Raw genomic sequence first — 24,436 nt, forward strand, 5'->3', positions numbered from 1 at the left:
TGATTAATAAACAGTTTTCTAATTTTCCTTATTCCACTCTTATTATCTTTGGCTCTTATCCATATTATCCTTATTCCTTTCGAATTTGCTACCTTCCTACATATTCTTATCCATAGCAAGTTAGCTTCTTATCTGTTCTCATCCTACTAGCCTTTTTACAAGGCTATATCTATCCCCTACATATTATTTTTTGTCTGGTCGATCCCAGCTCCTCTTTCTGTCATTCCATATTCAAGTTTCTTTTGTTATGTCTTGCCATGTATTATTTGTCCTTCTTTTCATACTCGTCCCCTTAAAGAGCGTTCAATTTCACTTTTGACATTTAATCTTATCACATCATTTCTTACTAGATTTTTTTAAGTAAAACGTTATGCCGTCGATTCTCTCTTGAGAAATACTTCTCGTTTGTGGCATTAACTCTCCTTAGGGACACAATTATTGCTCGACATTAACTAACTCGAAACCATTTCGTTTTTCATTAAAGGGGATTTCATAGCTTTCATCTGGGCTACGGGCGCCGCTTCTCCTCACCCCTTCTTGTTTTATTCAAGGCTGGGCTAGATACAGATAGCAGGCTGTACATTCCACAGGCTTGTGTCCCAAAGATAACCAGCTGTTTAGATCTATTGAAATTTTATGGTTAGGCTACAGCACATCACGGTAATCAGAAAAAAAAAAAAAAAAAAAAACACGATAAGGTAAAATAAGTGATAGATATGCCATGGATCTATTAGCTAATAAATTCCTTGAAACGTAGATGATGGGAGCCATGTTAATACGGACCAAATCAACACGAGATAAATCACTTGAGGACGATAAAATCCTACAGTTTTCTTCCACTTAACTTTTGGTGAAGTATATACTCCACCGTATTTGTTTTAAAGGTTCGCTGGCTGGAGAACATCTCCAAAAGAAGTCTCTCTCTCTCTCTCTCTCTCTCTCTCTCTCTCTCTCTCTCTCTCTCTCTCTCTCTCTCTCATATATATATATATATATATATATATATATATATATATATATATATATATATATATATATACACATATATGTAATAGGCATATATGTATATATATATATATATATATATATATATATATATATATAATTGTATATATTATATATATGCACACATATATGTATATATATATACATATATGCGTGTATATATATGTGTATATATATATAATGTGTGTATTTATATGTTTATATGTATATATACACATATATAATATATACCGTATATATATATTTGCATATATATATCTATATATCTATCTGTCTATCTATCTCTCTATCTATGTATGTGTGTATGTATAATTAATACTTACAAGTTATATAACCCTTCCTCGTATCTTATTTTATTACCTGTCCGTAATAGGAAACAGCTGTGTTCCTGAAACAACGTTATGATTTATACTGATTTGGTATGATTATAGTCAACCTACACCAGAGAGAGAGAGAGAGAGAGAGAGAGAGAGAGAGAGAGAGAGAGAGAGAGAGAGAGAGAGAGAGAGAGAGAGAGCATTTTCCCCACCCGTTATAATTACAACACGTCATGATGAATCCTCGACTTCAACCTGTGTTTACGTTCAGGACGGCCTTCGAACAATTAAAGCAGACCCGTTTTAAGCGGAAGACTTTATTCGAGCTGTAGAGGAGGAGGAGGAGGAGGTGGAGGTGGAGGAGGAAGAAGAGGAGGAGGCTGAGGCTAGGACAGAGGCATCACATCTCAGTCCATCAATTATTCTTTGCTCGCAAATCGACGGCATTGGTAGTCGGCGCTAGTCGAAGCATCGTCGCTTGAGGCAAGACCAAAAATTGAACGACGGCTCATGACGGGGTCGTCTAGTTTTGCCAATTGTACATGGAATTTCTTACTGATTGATAGCGTATTGCTAAATTTGATAAGGTTTCTTTATTCTACTACTCACAGAGAGAGAGAGAGAGAGAGAGAGAGAGAGAGAGAGAGAGAGAGATCCCCTTCACTCAGAATTTTTACTAAGTTCTTTGCTATATGACTAAAATTCTACTATTCAGAGAGAGAGAGAGAGAGAGAGAGAGAGAGAGAGAGAGAGAGAGAGAGAGAGAGAGAGAGAGGTCCCCTTCACTCAGAAATTTTACTAAATTCTTTGCTATATGACTAAAAATCTACTATTCAGAGAGAGAGAGAGAGAGAGAGAGAGAGAGAGAGAGAGAGAGAGAGAGAGAGAGAGAGGGTGGTCCCCTTCACTCTGAATTTTCAATCAGTTCTTTGCTATATGACTAAAATTTTCGCTCTTAGCGTGTATGTTGAATACTTTTTATGCATATACAACAATGCTCAAAATATAGTTAATAAGAGGTTTTAGTGCCTCGGAATATTAGTTAACACCAATATATAAATTCATAGTCTTATTTTTCTCATTTTGCAACGTTAAAACTCCTGAAAAAATACGTTTTAATCCCAACCTTCATTGCACAACGAGTATCGTCCTTTCAGATGTTAATTACCTTTAAGCAATAAACATACGTTGCAAACGGTTAACTAGAACGTAGCGTGACTTTTGAGTCAAATAAAAAACTATCGTACACTGTTTACAGAAGTTTTCCCAAGGACAGTTTACACCTACATAAAGCTGGTTCAGTTTTTTCTCATCATCACGTGGCTCTAATGAACGTGAGGTTGCATGGAATTTGTTTGATGTAGGAAACGCAATGAAAATTATTTACAGAATTCGGACAAGGGTGTTCGATACCGATGTAAAAAATAGCCTAATTCAGGGTCATCCTCTGGATTATTGCATGACGACGGTAGATAAAATATTGGTATGACATTCGTAGCAAAATAAACTAACTTTGCAATATTTACAAATCAGCAACAATAACAGCAATGATCATATGTTCCTGATATTTGAAGAATCCCTCATATGGTCTTTTTGGGCTTATTATCAGCTGATAATAATAATAATAATAATAATAATAATAATAATAATAATGCTGCATTGCTGTTTTTTTCATATTTTTATCTCTTACGTAATACAAGGCTGCGTTACTATTCTGCTTATGTCGCACACAGCTTTTGGGGAATGTCCAGGTTTCACTGTTTGGTACAACAGAAGAATATCATTATCTCTTTTATTGACCGTTTTCTTGTAAGAATGGTTCTAGACACACATACACACACAAATGAAAACGCACTAACAACCATGCAAATATTCGTATTCATATGTATGTGGGAAATCTTTGGAACACGTGACGTTTTAATATTTTCAAATATTAAGCCATAAATCATCAACATCATCATCTTCTCCTACGGCTATTGACGCAAAGGGCCTCGAGTAGATTTCGCCAGTCTTCTCTATCTTGAGCTTCTAATTCAATATTTCTCCTATCACCATCTCTTACATCGCGCTTCATACTCCTCAGCCATGTAGGTCTGGGTCTTCACACTCTTCTAGCCCACGGATATTGAATTTACTATACTTTCGGCAACTGGTTTGACGGGTAATGGTAAACGTGAGGCTCGTGAAGCCAATGGAACGAGTGATACTCAAAACTGCATTTAGTTTCCTTCAAAAGAAAATGCGTCAGACGTTCCTAATTTCAGGCTTTTAAATAATAGAGGGAAATAAATTCTGCATCGTTCTTTTGATGATAAGGTAATTAAAAATGAAGATTCCATAGTTAAATCTATATGAATAAAACGAAAAACAAACCAAAAGTATTGAGTATTTCGTGCGATGCGCAAATCAAATGAGCGGATATAAAAATTGGTAAAAAACATTCTACATTATCAATCCTTTCCAAGATATTTGAGCGACAGTCGGTCTAGATACTGTTGATATATTTTGCAACATATGCATACGCAGTATATAGAATTATACTTCCACTGATGTCACATGAATAAGAACACGTCTGAGGCCTTTGTCTTTTAGTGGACTAGAAACGGTTGCATTGTTGTTATTGATGGGAATAAACGACGTAAGGTTTATAAAGACTGGAGAAGTGGACACGTTCTAATAATTTCAGTGATAAAAGAGAGTAGAATTATTGCCATTTCCTAATCAATCAGAAGTAATTTCAAATACTTTTTTTACCCTTCTGCACCTAAGCCTCGAGTTTCTATTGTTTTTTAGGGCCTAATTTGCATAGAACAACAAAAGATACCATCGTTACGGACGCGAATGGGAGTAAGCGTGCGTGTTTTCATTAGCTCTCGCATGCTATTCTTTCTGAAAGGTTGTTAACCTGAAAGATATCGTGTCAAATCAACTGAACTAATAGTTTTGTTGAACGATTTTCATCCAAGTTCACCCAGGTAACTATTTTTATTGTTGTTGTTAATTCTCCATTTATATAGTTTTTATTGTTTCCTGCCATTCGAATTTCTATTTATTTCCGATTTTTCTCTTAATCTATTTTTATCTCTTACATTTACAGTGTGATTATATTTTTTATTCATTAAACGGGCCAGCTTTGTAGATTCGACTTTGACTCATTGGGCTGGTAAATCTCCGCTTTTTTAATAATAACAATTCTGCTATTATATAGTAAAGAGATAATAATAATAATCCTGTCAATATATCTGAGAGAATTTGTCTTTTTCATCTACTTCTTAAGATATGTAACAATATAACGGCGGAAGTTTTAGAATTAGAGGGTTAGAGAATACAAGAATGCATACCAGATAACAGACGTAGGAGTAATATAATTAAAGGGGCTTTCGTGTTGCTTATATGCTTCGGTGCACAAGTCAGATATTAAGTAACGCTGGTTTTAAATGGGGTGATTAATTGAGAATACAATATCTAGCATAGGGCTTGATGGGAAAAAGATTTGTTTGTCTCTGAAGCTACTCTTTTTTTTTTATTAAAGGGAAATTGCTTTAAACTAGAAAAAAATAAATAAAGGTGTGTCTTATTAGCTCTTATAAAAATCGTATTTATACCGTTTTGGAATTATTATAATAGCAAGCCTCGCACTAACTGCATCAATGGTTATAGCCCAGATACAAAGTGTTAATACCTGCTTATAATTACATGCTGGGCCACATTTGGCCCCGAAAAAAATTCATTCCTTAAACTAGAATTACCTAATGTAAAAGATGTGGCAACGCCGCTCATAAATGATGGAAGGTAAATATGACAGCGAGTCTAAATCTCCTCCAAGCCTCAACCTTTAATACTGATTTATAGAACGAATTATCTAAACTACAGAGTGTTCCTAAATATAACTAATTGGCTTTGCCTTATTCAATCCAAATCCATCATATGTACTTTTGTCTCGTTCCTTTTTAAAATTTCCAAGTATCAACTAAGTTTCACACACCTGGGTAACGGGTTCTAAGCTACCTCTTATTTTGTTCATGTGATCACACCGACTGCTGAGCTATCTAGATGGGATAGACCGCCTCCTACAAGAAGGAAGGCTTTAGTTTTGGCTCTATGCGATTTTTTTATTTTTACATGGGTGGGGCATTTTGTGACATTTTATGATTAAATCTCTCTCTCTCTCTCTCTCTCTCTCTCTCTCTCTCTCTCTCTCTCTCTCTCTCTCTCTAAAAATAAGAGGCTTATAGAACATTTGTATTTGTACCAAGATCAGAATTTTTTCTCCAGGCGGGGAAGACACGCCTACCTAAAGAGATACAGCGAAATTTACGGTAAAAAATATTAATGATTCGCATTTACTTTCAGATTACCGAAGTCTTAACGGAGGAGAACAACGTGGTGGAAGTTTCGTCTCCCGTAACGGTCTGCGGAGACCTGCACGGACAATTCTACGATCTCATGGAGCTGTTCAAAGTGGCAGGGGAACCTCCGCACGTCAATTATCTCTTCATGGGGGATTACGTCGACAGAGGATATTTCTCCGTGGTGGTTGTTTCCCTCTTGCTCGCACTCAAGGTAAGAGAGAGAGAGAGAGAGAGAGAGAGAGAGAGAGAGAGAGAGAGAGAGAGAGAGAGAGAGAGAGAGAGAGAGAGAGAAATTTCCTTTTGGCTACTGACTTTGTCATTCTCCCGAAATCAAAATTCTAAGCACAAAAATTAGAGGAATCATGGAATACTGTAAATCTATTTTTAGATACATCATCGATAGTTAATCTATTTGGTCGATGATAACAAAAGTCATCATCTTTTGTTCTTCTAATTTTCGACTGTAAAAATATTGATTTACTTATACTTACAAGGCTGATACTACCAAATGATTCTTAATTATGTAATTCACTTTTATTTTACAAGGAAACCATTTAAATTTTATTTTATAACTATTGATATAGACTTCTGTTCAATGATAATATCTATGTATTGGAAAGTATTTTTCAATGAGTATATCATATTTTCCTCTAAAAGACAGTTGAAACAACTGAGAGACCTAAAACAACGCTTATCATCTTGAACTAACATTTCCTCAACGTTATCCTTTCTCTCTATCAACCAAACAGCTAAAACATCCTCAAAGAGTCACTCTTTTGAGAGGAAACCACGAGTGCCGCCAGTCGACCCAGGTCTACGGCTTCTACGACGAGTGCCTCAGCATCTACCACACTTCAGAGGCTTGGGCCCAGTTCATGAACGTCTTCGACTGCTTACCCTTGACGGCACTCGTCGACAACAAAATCCTTTGCATGCATGGGGGTCTATCGCCCTCCTTGGATTCGGTGGACCACATCCGGGTGCTGGACAGATTCCAGGAACTACCGCATGACGGCGCCATGTGCGATTTGTTGTGGTCTGATCCAGACGAAGGAGGGAGAAGACTTGGCTGGAGTCTCAGTGCCAGAGGGGCTGGATACATGTGGGGTCCGGATGTGTCTAATGATTTCACTTATAGTAAGTATGAAATAATCTATAGTTGGTATGATCTGTTTGAACCTTACTATATTTGAATTAATTATATGAACTTGAATACTAGTCAGGCTGCAACCATAGTTGGATAAGCAAAAAAGTTACAAGCCAAGGGACATACAGTAGCAGGAAAACCAGCTCATAGCGGAAAAGAAATGTTGAAGTAAAGAAAAAAATTAATTAACAAGAAATAAAAAGGATTAAAACTTATTAAAATAAATAACTTTAAATAAATAGGCTACATATAAATTGTAAAACGAGACTTATATCAATCAGCTCAACAGAAAAGTATTTACACTAAGTTTGATTTTTTAAATTCCACTGATTCAGTTATTTGATAGAAAGGATGTTAATTCTATCGAGATCTCATTGAGTGAATTCATCCTAAATCAATATTGTGTCATGGCAGCCCTGATTCTTACTTCTGAGACAGGGGTTTCTTCTTGCTTTTTGTGTGCAATAGAGATTGTTTTAGATTTTTAAAAATACAAGAGGTTTTTAAAACAATAGGAGAATAATTACTAAATAAACAAAGAATCCTTGGAACTTTTTATCAATAGACGCCCAGGTTATTGAACAAAGAAAGGTCGCATTGCGCTTAGAATGTTATACTAAGGTTAGGTTAGGTTAATTATTTCCATGTTGTAAGGATGCAGGTTGGTTTGCTGTGAATGATCAGACGGAAATCTCCCACCATCACCAATCCGTAGAGACCAGCGTGGTGATGAAAGCTGGCCAAATATCAGATATCAATTGACATGTCTGGGCCTGGGGCCTTTATCCTGCAGTGGACTAGAAACGGCCAGATTTGTTGTTGTAACAATATATCAATCTTTTGTCCTGCAGTAGACTAGAAACGGCTGCATTTGTTATTATTATTATTATTACTAGCTAAGCAGAATGCTAAGCCCAAGAGCTCCAACAGGGAAAATAGCTCAGTGAGGAAAGGAAATAAGGAAATAAATAAACTATAGGAGATGTAATGAACAATGTAAAATATTCTAAGAACAGTAACAACATTAAAATAGATATTTCATATATAAACTATAAAAACTTAAAAAAGCAAGAGGAAGAGAAATAAGATAGAAAAGTGTGCTCGAGTGTACCCCCAAGCAAGAAAACTCTAACCCAAGACAGTGGAAGACCATGGTCCAGAGGATATGGCACTATCCAAGACTAGAGAACAATGGTTTGATTTTAGTGTCCTCCTCCTAGAAGAGCTGCTTACCATAGCTAAAGAGTCTCTTATGCCCTAACCAAAATGACAGGAACCATGAGCAATTATAGTGTAGTAGTTAACCTCGTGTGTGAAGAAGAATTGTTTGGTAATATCAGTGTTGTCAGGTGTATGAGGACAAAGGAGAATGTGGAAAGAATAGGACAGACTATTCGGTGTATGTGCAGGCAAATAAAAAATGAGCCATAACCAGAGAGATGGATTCTATGTATTACTGTCTGGCCAGTCAAAGAACCCAATAACTCTCTAGCGGTATTATCTCAATGGGTGGTTGGTGCCCTAGCCAACCTACTACCTATGTTGTTGGTGTGAGAATATATGAAGCTATCTATGTGTAAGTATATGCAAACTATATTACGCAAACTGAGCCATTCTGACGACTCTGTTCGATCTGCAGGTAACGACTTGGAATGCGTCTCGAGAGCGCACCAGATGCAGGACGCCGGGTACACCTGGTGTCACGACGACAAAATAGTCACCGTCTTCTCTGCGCCCAATTACTGCTACAGGTGCGGTAACCTCGCCGGGTACATGGTGGTCGATAACGGATGCAAAAAGTGGTAAGTTATTATTAAAATTACCAAAACTATTATCATTAAAATTATTATTATTGGAATTATTATCATTAAAATTATAATAATTATAATGATTATCAAAATTATTAATTTTTAGGTGTTTTTTTTTTTTTTTTTTTTTTTTTTTTTTTTTTTTTTTTATACAAGATCACGCTCTCTATATACTGCCAAATTATGCAAATCTATTGTTTTCTTCTAAAACGTCTTCATTATTTAAAAGAATTCGCCACATGAGAAACGAATTGAAATTATGAAAAGCTATAGAATTATATATATGTATATATATATATATATATATATATATATATATAAATATATATATATATATATATATAAATATATATATATATATATATATATATATATATATATATATATATATACATATATATATATATATATATATATATATATACACACATATATATATATATATATATATATATACACATATATATATATATATATATATATATATATATATATATATATATATATACATTATTTATATATATATAAGTATATATATATATATATATATATATATACATATATATATATGTATATATACATATATATATATATATATATATATATATATATATATATATATATATATATATATATATATATATATATATATAAAACTAGCATGGTTTCCTCACTAAACGTCCCAGAACTGACTTCGTCAACATAGTCAACCAAACAGAAGTTCGTGATGTCAGCATACATTCGATATATATTCAAAATATATACTAAATTAAAAATGGAGCAATTACTATAGTGTCCATAAAATATAAAATTCACAATAATGAAACGTTTGAGTACCCCTCCATTTTTAATTCAGTATATATTTTTGATATCAAATGTACGCTGACATCACAAACTACTGTTTGGTTGACTATGTTGACGATGTCAGTTCCAGGTCGTTTAGTGAGGAAACCGAGCTATTTTTTTTTTTTTTTTTTTTATAATTCTATAGTTTTTTTATAGTTTTAACTTGTTTCCCATGCAGCGAACTGTTTTAATTTATGAAAAAGTAATAGAGGAAAAGAAAAGCTTTGCATGATTTGGCAGTATATGGAGAGCGTGCTCTTCTAAACCAATACCATTCTTTAAAGTTGTCAAAATTATTATTGACAAAATTATCAAAACTATTATTCGTATTGAAATTATTAGGATTATCAAAATGAGTAAAATTATTAGCAAGTTTTGTTGGATTCTGTCTCGTTTTCTGGTTACCCGATTTGATAAGCTTGTTTTTAGATAATTTCTTCGATCTTGTGAAGTTGTGACAGACCCATTCTAAATGATATTGGTAAACGTCTAGTATGTTATCGTTATCAATTGGTAAATCTACGCTTATCATCAATATGGGGGTGGTGTTTACGTACCCCAGACTGTAATTCAATTCAACAATTCAGTGCTAACTTGATTCATTAATTAATGATAGTTACTGTCATCTATTCTTAAAAAAACAACTGAGAAAATATAGCATAAACGTATGGAGAAATGATAAGTTTAATTGAACATACTTGGTCACACTTAAGGATATTTGTATTTTAACTCCTGATCATTAGAATGTTTACTTTCTCGTTACCTCAAAAACAATTATTCATCGTCATTGTTTGTGTCCCCGTATGAAGTGAACAGTCCATCTGTATTACAAATGATTAAGACCTCTTGATAGCACAGCGACATAACAATGTTTCTATCGCGTTCGATAAGATAAGAGTCCGGCTCTTATCAGTGTCCTTCATAACAGAAATTGCTGATAACTGAAGGCACCTCACGTAGCATTCTGTGCTGTCTGATTCAACTACTTGTTTTTCTCGGAAGAGAATCTTGTCTTGTTTTTAATTAGTTCAGATTAATGATTCCAATAGGTTTAAACCATATTCTAGCTATCTTGGTGTCAAGATGATTAATGGGATTTATTTCAAATTTGTTTGTTAGTTTCTCTTCGGTTTTCCATGTCTTTGAAGGTTACATATTTCCACTAATTAGGAGATAATATTTGAACTATGTAGCTGATAAAGTTAGAGGATAGTTAGTTATTCAGTAATATATAAAGTCTAACTTTATCTCCTTCAGATTGTTTAATTAAGAAAAACTCGAGAAATTTAATCAAACGAGAGAGCAGTCCTTAGCAATTGTTGATTTCGTTTTTATTGATTAATATGAACTGAATTTGATGGTCTTTTCTTCTGGAAATTGAGCAACACAAACAAACTCCAAGAAGACATTGTTCCCAATTTCAAACTATTATAAACAATTTATTTATACAGTAATCTTTTGATAATTCATTCTATCCAGAAGCAGATTTTGCACTTCATTAGTTCCAACGTAATTTAAGAGACAAAACTTGGAATGCAATTTAATTCATAAGTGAATTCAGTTTGAAATGACCTGAACAAATCAACATCCCTATAAAATACACAGGCAAAGTTTAGATTCCAAGTTTCCAAGTCCCAAAACTTCATTAACAGCTGAAGTATTCTAAAAATAGAACATGGCTGTACTTGAAAGTGTAATCTATCTTTCATCAGTTAAAATTTTGCAACAAGAATTTTATCTAAGCGATAGAAATAAAAGCTACTGATTTCAGTCACTAACCTATCTCTCTTTTTTCAGTTATACATTCGAAGCAGCACCTCGGGACAGAACGACGATGATTAGCAAAAATGTTATAAGTTACTTCTTCTAGAGTCATTCCAGGCCATTCCTGGATAAATGTTTTGAATGATTTGGCATCGGGAGTCAACGGATGTTGTTCTCAGATATACAAGATATACCAGAGGCTCTTGATGCTCCGTCAACGTTTGTAAACAAAAGTTAATCTAACAAAGGCACACTTTTTTTTTTTTTATTTGTATGCCGCCATGGCTTCTCTACAGGTGAATCTTTAAAATACAAATGATTAGATTCAAGAGAAGCATCCAGGAAAATCTAACGGAAATTATGTGGGAAACCATTCCTGCGGGAAGTGAAAAACCCGCTCATCTAATGTGAAGACTATAGCAATCCGTGTTTCGCGGGGAGTGTGGATAAAGTACATGATACTTTTACTCATTCAATACAAATATTTGATATTATTACAGCATATTCATCCCAAAATAACTAATTAAATTATGGAATTCCATTTCGTCCCATCAACTCTGCTTACGATCTTAGAGAAATTAATCTCTGAGAGGTGACAAGGGGTCTTCCCTCACCAAGGGAACCTGTTGGTATTTTGGCTGAAAATCTAATCAAGATATTTTAGTAGGTGATTATTAGACTCTTGTGAAAGTACCACTCAATTTTAGATATTCTCAAGTGTTCATGAGAGCTGATAAGGATACGGCATTATTCATAGACTTTTCATGATCATTTTTTGAGTGTGCTTTGTATAGCTTGAATGCGAGTAGAATTTGATGTAAAAAGATTAATATTTTTCTAATGTAAATGATATCCGTGTTTGTAGATAATCCTTTCATTCTGACTGCAATGTGGTTCATGGGAAGTAAATTCATAGATAACAATACTTCCTTTTCTTGATCACCACTTGCAAGAAATTTCCCTCTCCTAGAAAATATTGTTTTTTTTTTACACTTTTTGCTTTATTTACCACCGCATATTCAATCAGATATAATTAACCATATCTGCTGTAACTAATTATTTTTCCGGTTGATTAGAAATCACTTGTTCATTGTTTAATCATTTAGAACCATAAAAGGAGTCGCTGGTACGATTCTGTTACGAAACCAGGGTTTAAACTCGAGCATGTGTCTTGTGGCCATTACCTTGAATGCTGCTGTTTTTTACCTAAGATTACCTTAAAAAAAATTCCAATTTCCTTTAATTTTAAGCTAGTAAAACCAAAATTACCTTAGAATTACCTTGAAGCCATGTAAATTACCTCATACTAAGGTAATTACCTTAAAAGTTTAAACTCTGCTTAGGACACTGACTGAATAAGGTTTTCTTAACTGATTTGTTTGTTTACAAAATAGTGTAATTTTGATGACGCGTGGAGTTAGTTTGATTTGTACCTTCGAATGTTTGAAAAACAAATTAATGTTTTTTTTTTTTTCAAACGACAATGTTAAGTTTCAATCATTTATAATTTGGACATAGATTACGTTTAAAAGGACAATTGCTTTCCCAACAGACGAAAAATATAAGCTTTCCATTTTATAAGGAATCTGTGGAAATGAGGTAGTCCAGATATCTTTTTATTTTTCTTATTATGATAATTCAATGTGATAGATTTTCATTTTCTTTACTACATCATTCCTTTCTATTATTCATTGAAAGCTTTTATTTTTTATCGTTATGAAATTTTCAGAACCATTTTTTATTATAGATATTTTCCTATTTATTCAGAAAAATATTTTCGATTTTTTCTTAAGAGATCTTTCTCTCTAGTTTTGATTTGAAGATCTTTTTAAAGATTTGTCACTGCTCATATAACCAGGGGCTGAAGTCTGAAGTCTGTGATTTCAGATTTTGATAAATGTATTTTATTTTGTGTAAAACTATTAATCGCTTTATATTAAAATGAGCTCAATGCATTATTGTGAAAATGAAATACTAGCTCTTTTTCACTTACTGACGAAAAGTAAGATCTAGAATAAAAGATTAAGTTTGCAGTTTTTTTTCCTTCATTTGTCCTAAAGGATTCTGTGCCAAGCTGGAATAAAATGCATTTCTCTCTCTCTCTCTCTCTCTCTCTCTCTCTCTCTCTCTCTCTCTCTCTCTCTCTCTCTCTCTCTCTCGCCAGAAGATTCTTCAGAGGTAAAATCTTATGAAATATCTGTATCTAATTTTCTCTTCCTCTTTCTTTATAACCTCATGGAGTAGTGGTAACACACATAGCTGGCAATCTGAGTGGCCCGTGTTTTGGATATTGGACTGGACGAAAAGGGACAAATGCCCTGTTCCCTGAAATCCAGTTTCTTTCTACTCACTTAACGAACCGGATTATGTACCTAGTAGTTAGTCAACTGATGTGGATCGTAAGTATTTTGTGGAGAGAGAGAGAGAGAGAGAGAGAGAGAGAGAGAGAGAGAGAGAGAGAGAGAGAGAGAGAGAGAGAGAAGGCTCGAGTTCACTTAAGGTTCTTTTATTCTCTCATTATGTTAACGGGCTCCTTCAAAGTTAAGTTTTCATGGAGTCTCTCTCTCTCTCTCTCTCTCTCTCTCTCTCTCTCTCTCTCTCTCTCTCTCTCTCTCACACACACAGTAAATGAATATGTAGTAAAATTCTTTCAAAAATATCAATATACTGTATGCTACAATGAATCCAACTTGCATTGGCAATCTATTCCTAAAATACATACCTCAGTCTTTGAGAACGTATTGTATTAACCGGCTGAAACTTATAAAGGTAAAAATGCACCAGGACCTTATGTTTGTAAGAACTGTTGTGTTAGCTAAAACTATTTATTCTTTTTTTCAAAACACTTTGTTTTCACTGATATGTATATTAGCTGAAACAGTATAAAAAATGGAAATATTTGCAAACTTTGTCTCTGGAACAGTTATATCAGTCAAAACCGCTTGAAGATTCGAAACTTTTGACATTCTGATGGTTTCAGTGACGAACACGTCAACTGAAAAATAATCAAAATCCGTAAGTGATGGTAGTAATTTTTATCAACATGCTATCAGCTTTATAACTTTATTGATTTATAAATACCTGAAAGCATTGGTTATGGTAATAGCTTACAGGTCTTTCAGTAAACCACTTTGTTTTTAGGGCTTAATACTCCAACATATTTGATGAATTAACTTTTTCTTATATTAACAAATTACAGGCAGCCTACTTGGACCACATTTAGAATACTTCTTCCACTGCACAGGGAAAGAGATTTGACGGTTAACAATTACTTTTGCGATTTATTCTTATAAATGGGATAAATTGTTTTTGGGACTATCTTTTGAGGAAGCTCACTTTCTCCAACAAAAGCTTAGCAACAATAATTTAACATTCATATTTACTTCCCATCTCCAAAAATGAGTGTCAACAAACACAAGAATGTAAAATATCAATGGACATTAATATTCAGAATCACGAAAAATTATCTAAAATTCAGGCCTAATACCAATTAGTGTATAGGACTACTGCATTTTGTTTCTATATCTGATCTCGCGTTCGCACGAAGCACTTCTGCCGGGCCATATATCTAATTTTCACTCAAACCTATTTGTAGACAATATTCACTGACTAGTGTATGCGACCCGTCATAAAATGATGGTTAGATATTTAGATATGGACACCCCCATACCCGGGGGACGGGGAGAACTGACCGTGAGCAAAAAGATATGTATATCATATTACAACACACACACACACACACACACACACACATATATATATATATATATATATATTAATTTATTTATTTAATGAGAGAGAGAGAGAGAGAGAGAGAGAGAGAGAGAGAGAGAGAGAGAGAGAGACTTGCTCCTGGGATTAACACAGTTTCAACCAAACTCGGATATCCGATGTGTAAATATAATTTTTCTAGCTTAAATGGTGTGTTTCAATGATATTGACATTTATTTCTGCCAAATACAATCAGATATAGAGATACAGAACCCGCCCTTAATAACTACAAAAATGAGGTTCCACAGTGGAATATCGGTTTTTGGGTGGGAGAATACAGAAAACGGGTAAAATAAGAGAAGCTGGCTAACCCTAAACATACCAATCGTCGTAATAGAAAAAGTTACTGTTGTCAAAATCGAATAACAGTGATGAAACACGGTCAAAACACTGGAGGGTTTGTCTGCCAGCCTTCCGGACTCATAGAAAACGTTATTTTCCATCCCATTTTCTATGGAGTCAAGTCGTTCTTAGCAGTCTTCATCATAATATTATTACAATTCGATACTTAATTGAGCCAATTCTTTATTATTTTTTTGATCTGCCGTATGCACGTTTTGCTCATTAAAAATTAACTCACTTCTATATTTCGTTACGCGCGTTAGCTCCGTGAGGGTAATACTTCAGTGTTAATCAATCATACAAACTTAGGGGTAAATCCTTAAATGTTAACGTAACCTTTTGGTTAACCACTTCACTTACCTTAAATATAATCACAAGTTGCAGACGTAGAAGGCTGGGAATCAATCTGTTCACGCAGAAACTTATTCACTACTTCTAGAGTTCCATTGTAATGTCCATGAAAACGGTTAATATTCTTAAAATAAGCGAAGCATCACCTGCTGCACGATTGCAGAACAAAATCTATGGCAGGCAACTACTGACACGCACTAGAAAGACGTACGAATTCCAAAATCGCAGTTATTTGTATAAGCTTGAAACAAAACAACCAATCAGGTTTCAGCATTTTCACTGTTTCCATACTTCATCAAAGACAGTATAGGGATGTCAGGAAAGCCTAGTTATAAAATATCCGTGCGCGTGGGTGATCAGCGCCATCTATTGCCGACGGGCCTAACTAATTAGCTAGAAAACTCTACGGGATTCAGTATTTCGGATGGTTCATATGTTACTATAACAGTTATCCAATAATCGGTCTATTATAAGTCATCTAGTAATTTTCTATATATTTGTATTAAATCATATTGATCATTAAACTACCTAAATTCTTTTTCATACTTATACTGTATAGCTTTTTGCTTGTTCATTTAGTTTCTCAAAAGCTGAGGACCCTCTTCCTTTATAAAAGACGACGAGTTAATACAAAATTTAATAAGTATAATTGATATATATTACTATTATCAAACATCCGACTGCGTATATCACCATTAGAATATGGCTAATCTTAAGACTTTACAAACATCTACAAAATGTAAGCTAAGGTTAGGCTGTATATTCAATGTGTGTATGTATATATATATATATATATATATATATATATATATATATATATATATATATATATATATATATATATATATATATATAGCAAATGTAACTTACAAAATATGTGAAAGACACGCATCCGAAATAGAACCTGTACCTAAGACTAACCTAAGAAGGGAGAAAATTAGTGGTGGATGGTCTAATATTGTCTTAGGCTTCTTTACAGTCACATTTTTTCTTATACTATATGCATTAGAATTATGGTCAGAAAAGATGCTCTTTTTGCTGCATTTAAAGTGCTTTTCGTTTCTAGGGGTACGTGTTTGCACTTACATTAGTAAAATAAGGGCATCTCAAAGTGGTCTTAGCCTCTGTTAGGGCCTGTTTCAATGTATAATCTCGGACTTTGATAGAGCAAACATGTTCTGCAAGTTATAATCATATATACATCTAATCTACAACCTTACCTTAACTTTGCATTGATAAATGCGAAAAAAATGCACCATTTAACGATGCAATATTCTTTAGGGGCAATCTATTCAACACTTGCTACTTATCTTATATAAGACGACGGTATTGCTGATTGTTTTGAAGATTTGAAGACTTGAGTCAGTATTACCAGACTGTGAGATCAGAAATTTCCCTAAGAAGGATGAAAATACATCATATGAGTTTAAATGAAAATAGAAAAACCATTAGTACGCTTTTTAATGATAATTTGTATCAAGCCTGATGAAAAAACACCCATCATACTTTGAAATGAACGCTGGTGAAATTTTTCGATCTGGCAACACTGACTTGAGTAAAGAAGTAATATATGCAAGCACACAATATACCAGCGCCATCTGTTGCCGCCGCGCTCTCTAAAGCAGGCAAATGCCCACAGAAATCCAAGTGACGTTACTATCTTCCCTTTACTGTCTTTGATACTCCACAACCAAAAACAAAGGACGATCAGGCATTTTTACCCACAATGCATTGCTAAAAAACAAAATACCATCGGGAGAAAAACTAACATGGCAGCGTAATTACATCCTTGGGATGTAACAAGGAACAATATTCGTCGGCAAATAATTGTGTAATCCTTGATTTGCAGAAATTTCAAGTAACTTTTTCATATGAATCATTTATAGAATATATGATAAATGAAAATCTAAAATATCCGTATTTGGTTGAAACTGTAACATTGCCCTCTTTATTATATACGAGAGATTCCCACTACATGTTTCAATTCAAATTGCTAAAATCAAAATGTTACCATATTCAACGACAGGAACACTTTCTAATTTCTAGTCTCTGTAATTATAAAACAACCAATACCACCAGGAATGAATTTTAGGTTGCCATAATCACACAAAGAGTATTAAAATTAAAAAAAAAAATCTTATTTTCAATTCTAATTACCAGTTATAGGTTTCTAACGATTTAGATTATCAAAGTCTGTACACATTATCAGAATATGCAGCTTAACTCGTTATTTCCAACTCAATCACTTTGCAACAGCTCGTATGAACCCTATACTGTATGTTTTTTTTTTTTATAAACATGACAAAATCCGAAATATTTTGTTTTCCTCGTTTCATGATCTCGGTATATTTTTTTTACAAACTTAATAAGACAAAATATCCTGATAGTAAGAGCAATTTGGCACATTATATTTATCACATCTGTCGTTGCATAACCTTATCACTCTTATCGTGAATGGTTTTTCAAGCTTCAGAATCACATTTGAAAATGATATGAGAAGTCCCACCTGCGGCAGGTTTCTGAAATAGCATTTTAAACTTATCTTTTTACTGATAATTTTTCCATATATAGCAAAACTCATAACCAGTGACTTATCCAATGGACATAACCAGTGTCCTGTCCAATTTTTTACAACCGTTACATGTCCTGTTGTTAAAAGCAATAACCTGTCTCAGTTTTATAACCAGGGACATGCTGAACTATCATGATTCAGCTGATCATGTTATACAGTGCAGCTGGAACGTCATGGATGTCACAGGTGATCTATATGGCATTTGTATCATTGGCTGTCAAAGTAAACTTTGCGATGCTTTTCCTTATCAGCTGTACTGCTCTGTAAATTGTCTGCATGATTTCCTCATCATCACGATGACTCCATTGCAGAATAAACCATGAGTTCCTGGGGAATACAGAACAGCTGACTTTCTTCAATATTTTTGAAGACAGGATTTCAGGTGTGGCAAGGCATTAGGATACCTTTTAGCCACTTACTATTGAATATAGGTACATGATTTTCCAAGCCATTTATTTCCCCAGCATATTGACATATGCAGTTTCAGTATCTTCCATATGTAAGTATTCTTGGTTATGTGCTTGGACATCATTGAGGTTAATCTATTTGAGCAGATTTTCACGCTGGAGCAAGAATTCTTTATGGCCCGTTCTGCTTCCACTAGTGCTGGTTGCTCACTGTCCAAGAAAAACATGTTTTGTTCAGCAGATTTTATGGTACTGAACATCAATTGCCTGAGCATCCAATGGTGCAATGCATGCCCTCATTCTTGTTTTCAGTGTCTTTATTGGATATTTCAAGTGCCCCTGTAAGAGATTTCTCAGTATTGACTTTGCTCCCCTGATAGAAATGATAATCATCATCTTTCTGACAGAGGATAAAGTGTTCTTCATCCAGTGGACATGTAAGGGGCCTCATGAATACAATTGAAGAGCCAGATGTTTGATGGGTCTGATTCGTCCAAATACAGTGCTTCCTCTCTTCTACTCATGTTTCTTGCCAATGCGACGGCCAGTAACTGCTACTGTGTCCAGCACATGCTGGTAGGAGTCTATCTAGGAAGGTTGCACCAACCCTTCCTTATCAGCATCAGTGACAAAGCATGCACTGCTTCCACTTGATAGACTCCTGGACCTGACAAGTAGCTCCTTCAGGAGCTTGTGGTTTATCACTGTTTAGAGCATGAAAATAAAAACCCACCATTATAATACAACCACCACAAACTTATATGTTGAGTACAGTAAACTGCTCAACATATAGGCCTACTACAATAATCGGACCACATGGATAAACATGTCCTTGTGGTTAGTGCTTAGTATGGTCTAATAACCAACTTGTTATACGAAATAAGTATTGGCAAGAATTGATGTAACAGATGTTTCAACACATGTGCAACTATAAGAGTTGTATTACTTGGCCTTGAAAATGGTATTTTAGCTCAGATATTGGCTAAAACATCTTTCACGGCACACATTTTGCAAAATCCAAGATGGTGGCCATATGGGACTCGGGGCAAATTAAAATATTGTTTATCTGATTGCTTATACCATAAGGTTTCCAAAAATATACATTTCATACTCTCCAGAAAAATCCAGTGAAAGTTAATATCCATACATAGTGAACATCTTCCTCTATTTTACTGTCAGGTTTGTTTGTCCTTTAATATTAAGACGAAAGTTTATGTAGTTTACTTTATCTTGGATAAATTTCCGTTGCCTGGAAGTTTTACCGTTGAAGTTTGTAAATATTTTCTGACATAAGGCAGACGTAAAGATGAATCGTGAGCCTTCTGAAGGATTGTGTTTCGTGCTAAGAAAGTAGGATTGTAAGAGACTGCATTTAGTCTTGTCATTCCTTTAGACTTTTGTGTAATTTCACTTCCTTTCAGTTGAGTATCATTTCTTCTATTTCAGAAAGCTCAGTCAGTAGTAGTGATAAATTTTTATCATGCAATAATGGATTTTGAACAGTCTCTTACCCCATTTCCAGTCAAAGAAAACATCTCAAGGGTTCTTCAAGTAGGCTTGAGGTTGAGATCAATTTTCTCACTGATATTTAAAATTATCTTTTCAATGGATAAAACAGGAATTTATATTTGAGACTGAAAAGACAATTTACAAGAATGCTCCTTGAGAAAATTAGAGAAATGAAATAATCAGCAGGCAATCACTATACAACAGAAGGATTATTCTGGTAGATATAAAATTATAAGAAAGTCTATTCTCAATATAAATAATGTGGCTAATGAAACAATTCTTACATGGAAAGTTCATTTACGGAAAGCTCCTTCTCTATCTCCAGCATCATCATCATCATTATCAACATCATCATCTTTTCTGAATGGCAAACATGACATCATTTTATTTTACTCGGGGACGGTGAACAGCAGTGAGGACTCCTTTTGATTTTGATCACAAAATCCTACAGCTCTTCATTGATTTGATATCCTCCCCAGATACATACACTATGACTTGAACATTTAAATACTACAGTAGACACTAGAAGTTGTATAAATAGTTATGATAAGGCTTAATATAAATGGGAGACTGTTCCTTTACCCGAGCTAAGGTGTATTTCAGAATCCAACTACAAAAGGCGGAGACTTGAAATCGTCTCGTTTGAAATTTTTAAAGATACACTTAGCTCTTTGAAAGCAACAGTCTCTGCTATTATAGCGTATATATAGAAACGACATTATTTAGCAGTATTTCACTGTACAGCTTACCTTGTACAAGGTTACACTGGAGTGTGAATATTTCTATCCACACATTTATCGGGATATATATATATATTTATATATAAAATGGAATAATCGTATATGAGACTTTGACGGTGGGTGTCCTTTCCATCCTCAGGGAAATCTTTTAATCAAAGTGGGTTTATACCTTTACGAAACAGCAGCCGAGAGCAAACAGGACCAGATTTATTACGTTTGGAACATTCAAATTCCGAATAAGTTTAGGCAAACCAAACTCAGGAGCGAAGTTAATAACGACATGGAGTTTATTTTTATGGAGGAGAAAACCTCTTTTCTTATTTCCATTTTTATTGTTTTAAGGATTATTCTATCGAGAATCATTCTAGAAATCTTGAACGATGTTTAACTTTTTTAATCGTTTTTCAAAAGACTGGTTGATATTTATGAGATGTTGTGCGATATTTATGACACTTTTTTTTTTATTTTTTTTTTAATTTTTATTTTTGCAAAAGATGAGCAAAATAAATTGCCCTAATCCGTTCAAATCTTACTCCTGGAATTTCATAATTAATGTTGATGTTATTCTCTATCATTATCAATGTCTCTTTGATCTCGACTGTTGTTGTTATTGTTGTTGAGCAACACATCTTCACACATGAACTTGCAGTAATCACAGACGATGTAAAAAAAAAATGGCTTTACATGTTAATGTTAACATTACCAGTTCTTCTGGCTACGTCTAAAACATGAAACATAATAAGATCTTCTGTTTTTCTAGTTGCCCCTTACTATTGCCTTTCTTTAATTCATCATTTCTTTATGCCCAATGTATCATGACAATATGGATATGCTAATTGTCTGCAGATTTCTAAAATGACAATTTTCAAGTCCACGAATTTTACTGATACAAATCCTTATTAATTAGTAGATAGAAAACACAAAATGGTAATGTTTCATTTGTCTAAATAAAATGGAAAACCAACCAAGAATAAGTTGTTATGATGTCATAGCAAGAAAAAGGCTGGTGAAGCTATGAAATAGAATGTTTTATGTAATGGATTCACTATGGCTTAATTGAGGAGGATGTATGAATATATTTCCTAGGGATCAAACAGTAAGTGATAACTTTCTCTGTTAATTAATACAGCAAAGGAAACTGATCTTAGCTTTTTTCTCAGCAATTATGACACATCCACCAACGACATAATCAGTTCTTATCAGTCACATCACTCGGTTAAAGTACAGTACTTTACAGTATGAAGAGTACAGTACAGTACCAAAGTGTTTACTATACAGTATACTGTAGTTTCCTTAATCTGCACAGTCACCAAAATGCCAACGTTGAGATGAAGAACATTGCATCTTAATTATGTTGTAGATAATTTTCATGACTTCTACAGCTTACTGTATATTGGTTTAGTGGTATGAATGCTTGTATGCATATACATAGTATGAACAGCTTATGTATTTACATACCCATAAATTAAGGCATGCATACACACATTCGTATCACAATCATATAAATACAGTACATGCTTATATAAATTAACACATACAAACTGTATATTGATCATTGAAAAATCCAGATGAATAACGGAAAATAGTTTTTCTGGCAAAGTACGAGTGTAAATTTCCCTTCCTAAAATAATATAGAGAACATGCACATGTAATATATATACAGTATATATATATATATATATATATATATATATATATATATATATATATATATAATATGTATAATCTTTTCAACCTAACAATGGTATTTACAAATTTCTCCATATTTCTTCTCCTTTAATCTTTAATATATTTAATTACTAAAGTTACAAGAAATAGTTATCTAGATAAAAAAATCTTAATTCAAAGATTCGATTTTATACAACGAATCATTACTTCACAATTATTCTAAACGGTTGGGTTGAAAATGTCGAAAATTCTTTTAATACATCTTTGGGTAGTTTGTGACTCAGGGGAATTTTGGGTTTATATCCATTTTGAAAAATCTGAAGCATAAATATTTAACAAAAGAAAATATATATTGAAAATAGAGAAAGGTTACTCCGTTATAAAGGTTAACGCAAGAATCATCACTGTTTCAAGGTTTGAAGGCCGCTCATTAATGGCACTGCATAACAAGGGAGTTTTGTCCCATCTACCTACTAACTTCCTTGATCTAATATAATGTAAGCCTGTTCCATATATTCTCAACATTCTCTGTATTCCCTGCTGTATTAAAGATCTATAAACAGTATTTCACATCACTTTGAGCAGATGTTTTGTAAATAGGAGCATATTACGACCGAGTATATTAATAATTGAACAAATCTTGTCAAATATAATATAATACATTTTTGTTAAAGAGCCAAATTTACCTTAGGCTTATCTATTGTACATTTGAATTAGGCTGAAAAGACTGTGCATGTAACCTTTATTACAAGGTTTCATAAGTGAATTAGCTTCATCAGTGGTAGAGGTTATTTTATGTATATATATACATACATATATATATATATATATATATATATATATATATATATATATATACATATATATGTATATATATACATATATATATATATATGTATATATATTACATACGTACATATATGTATACATATATATATATATATATATATATATATATATATATATATATATATATATATATATATATATATATATATATATATATGTATACTGTATATTTATATATGTATACAGTATACGAATACACACATACACACACAGATATATATATATATATATATATATGTGTGTATATATACATACATACATATATATATATATATATATATATATATATATATATATATATATATATAACCTTTACAGTATGTTAAATCCTTTTATCAGCACGAATTACATAATTAGTATGACATTATGGCATTTAGAAATGGCTAGATTGACTTTATCTCCACATTAATTGTACATGACAGGAATCTGAATCCAAATGTAGCCTACTATCCTTGAATACATTTTCAATATAATTGGTATATATACAATATGATATAGATAAATAAATATATATACATACATAAACACACATGTATATATATGTATATATAAACATATATACATATACGGTATTTATATATACGGTATATATATATATATATATATATATATATATATATATATATATATATATATATATATATATATATATACCAACTTATTACATGTGCGAGTATATGTACAAAAAATTCATAAAATATATTGTAAAACTGACTGGATAAATTCAAGTCCATAATTTCCGAGCACAAATATGAAATGGTCTAAAAAAAACAATGTAATTTCCCACGAACTACTTTTCCCATTATGACCTCAGCGACAATTTCCTCACCCATATCTCTGAAAGCTATTCAAAATTATTCTCGAAGTAATTCGCAAACGATTTCCGACATACCTCACTGCCTAGACCTGTCATATTGCAACATAAGTTTGACAATGACATCGTTACATTATCACCTATAGTATAAATACTTGTAGTATGACTTAAATA

General features: G+C 33.2%; 1 protein-coding gene and 1 long non-coding RNA gene across 2 annotated transcripts in view; one reads left to right on the forward strand and one right to left on the reverse strand.

Moving 5' to 3' along the window:
• LOC137642437 (serine/threonine-protein phosphatase 2A catalytic subunit beta isoform-like) overlaps nucleotides 1–13,272 on the forward strand; it is a 20,452-nt gene extending 7,180 nt beyond the window's left edge. Inside the window, exons 2-5 of the mRNA XM_068374988.1 lie at nucleotides 5,676–5,885; nucleotides 6,424–6,811; nucleotides 8,461–8,623; nucleotides 11,273–13,272. Coding sequence (XP_068231089.1) covers nucleotides 5,676–5,885; nucleotides 6,424–6,811; nucleotides 8,461–8,623; nucleotides 11,273–11,345 — 834 coding nt within the window. The 3' untranslated portion in view covers nucleotides 11,346–13,272. The remainder of the gene's footprint in view (nucleotides 1–5,675; nucleotides 5,886–6,423; nucleotides 6,812–8,460; nucleotides 8,624–11,272) is intronic.
• The window catches only part of LOC137641965 (uncharacterized), a 55,318-nt gene extending 39,527 nt beyond the window's left edge, over nucleotides 1–15,791 (reverse strand). Inside the window, exon 1 of the long non-coding RNA XR_011044611.1 lies at nucleotides 15,713–15,791. This is a non-coding gene — a long non-coding RNA (uncharacterized lncRNA). The remainder of the gene's footprint in view (nucleotides 1–15,712) is intronic.
• Between the last annotated feature and the right edge of the window lie 8,645 nt (nucleotides 15,792–24,436).

Source organism: Palaemon carinicauda, chromosome 6, assembly GCF_036898095.1.
Source record: "Palaemon carinicauda isolate YSFRI2023 chromosome 6, ASM3689809v2, whole genome shotgun sequence".
In the NCBI taxonomy this organism is placed as follows: Eukaryota; Metazoa; Arthropoda; class Malacostraca; order Decapoda; family Palaemonidae; genus Palaemon; species Palaemon carinicauda.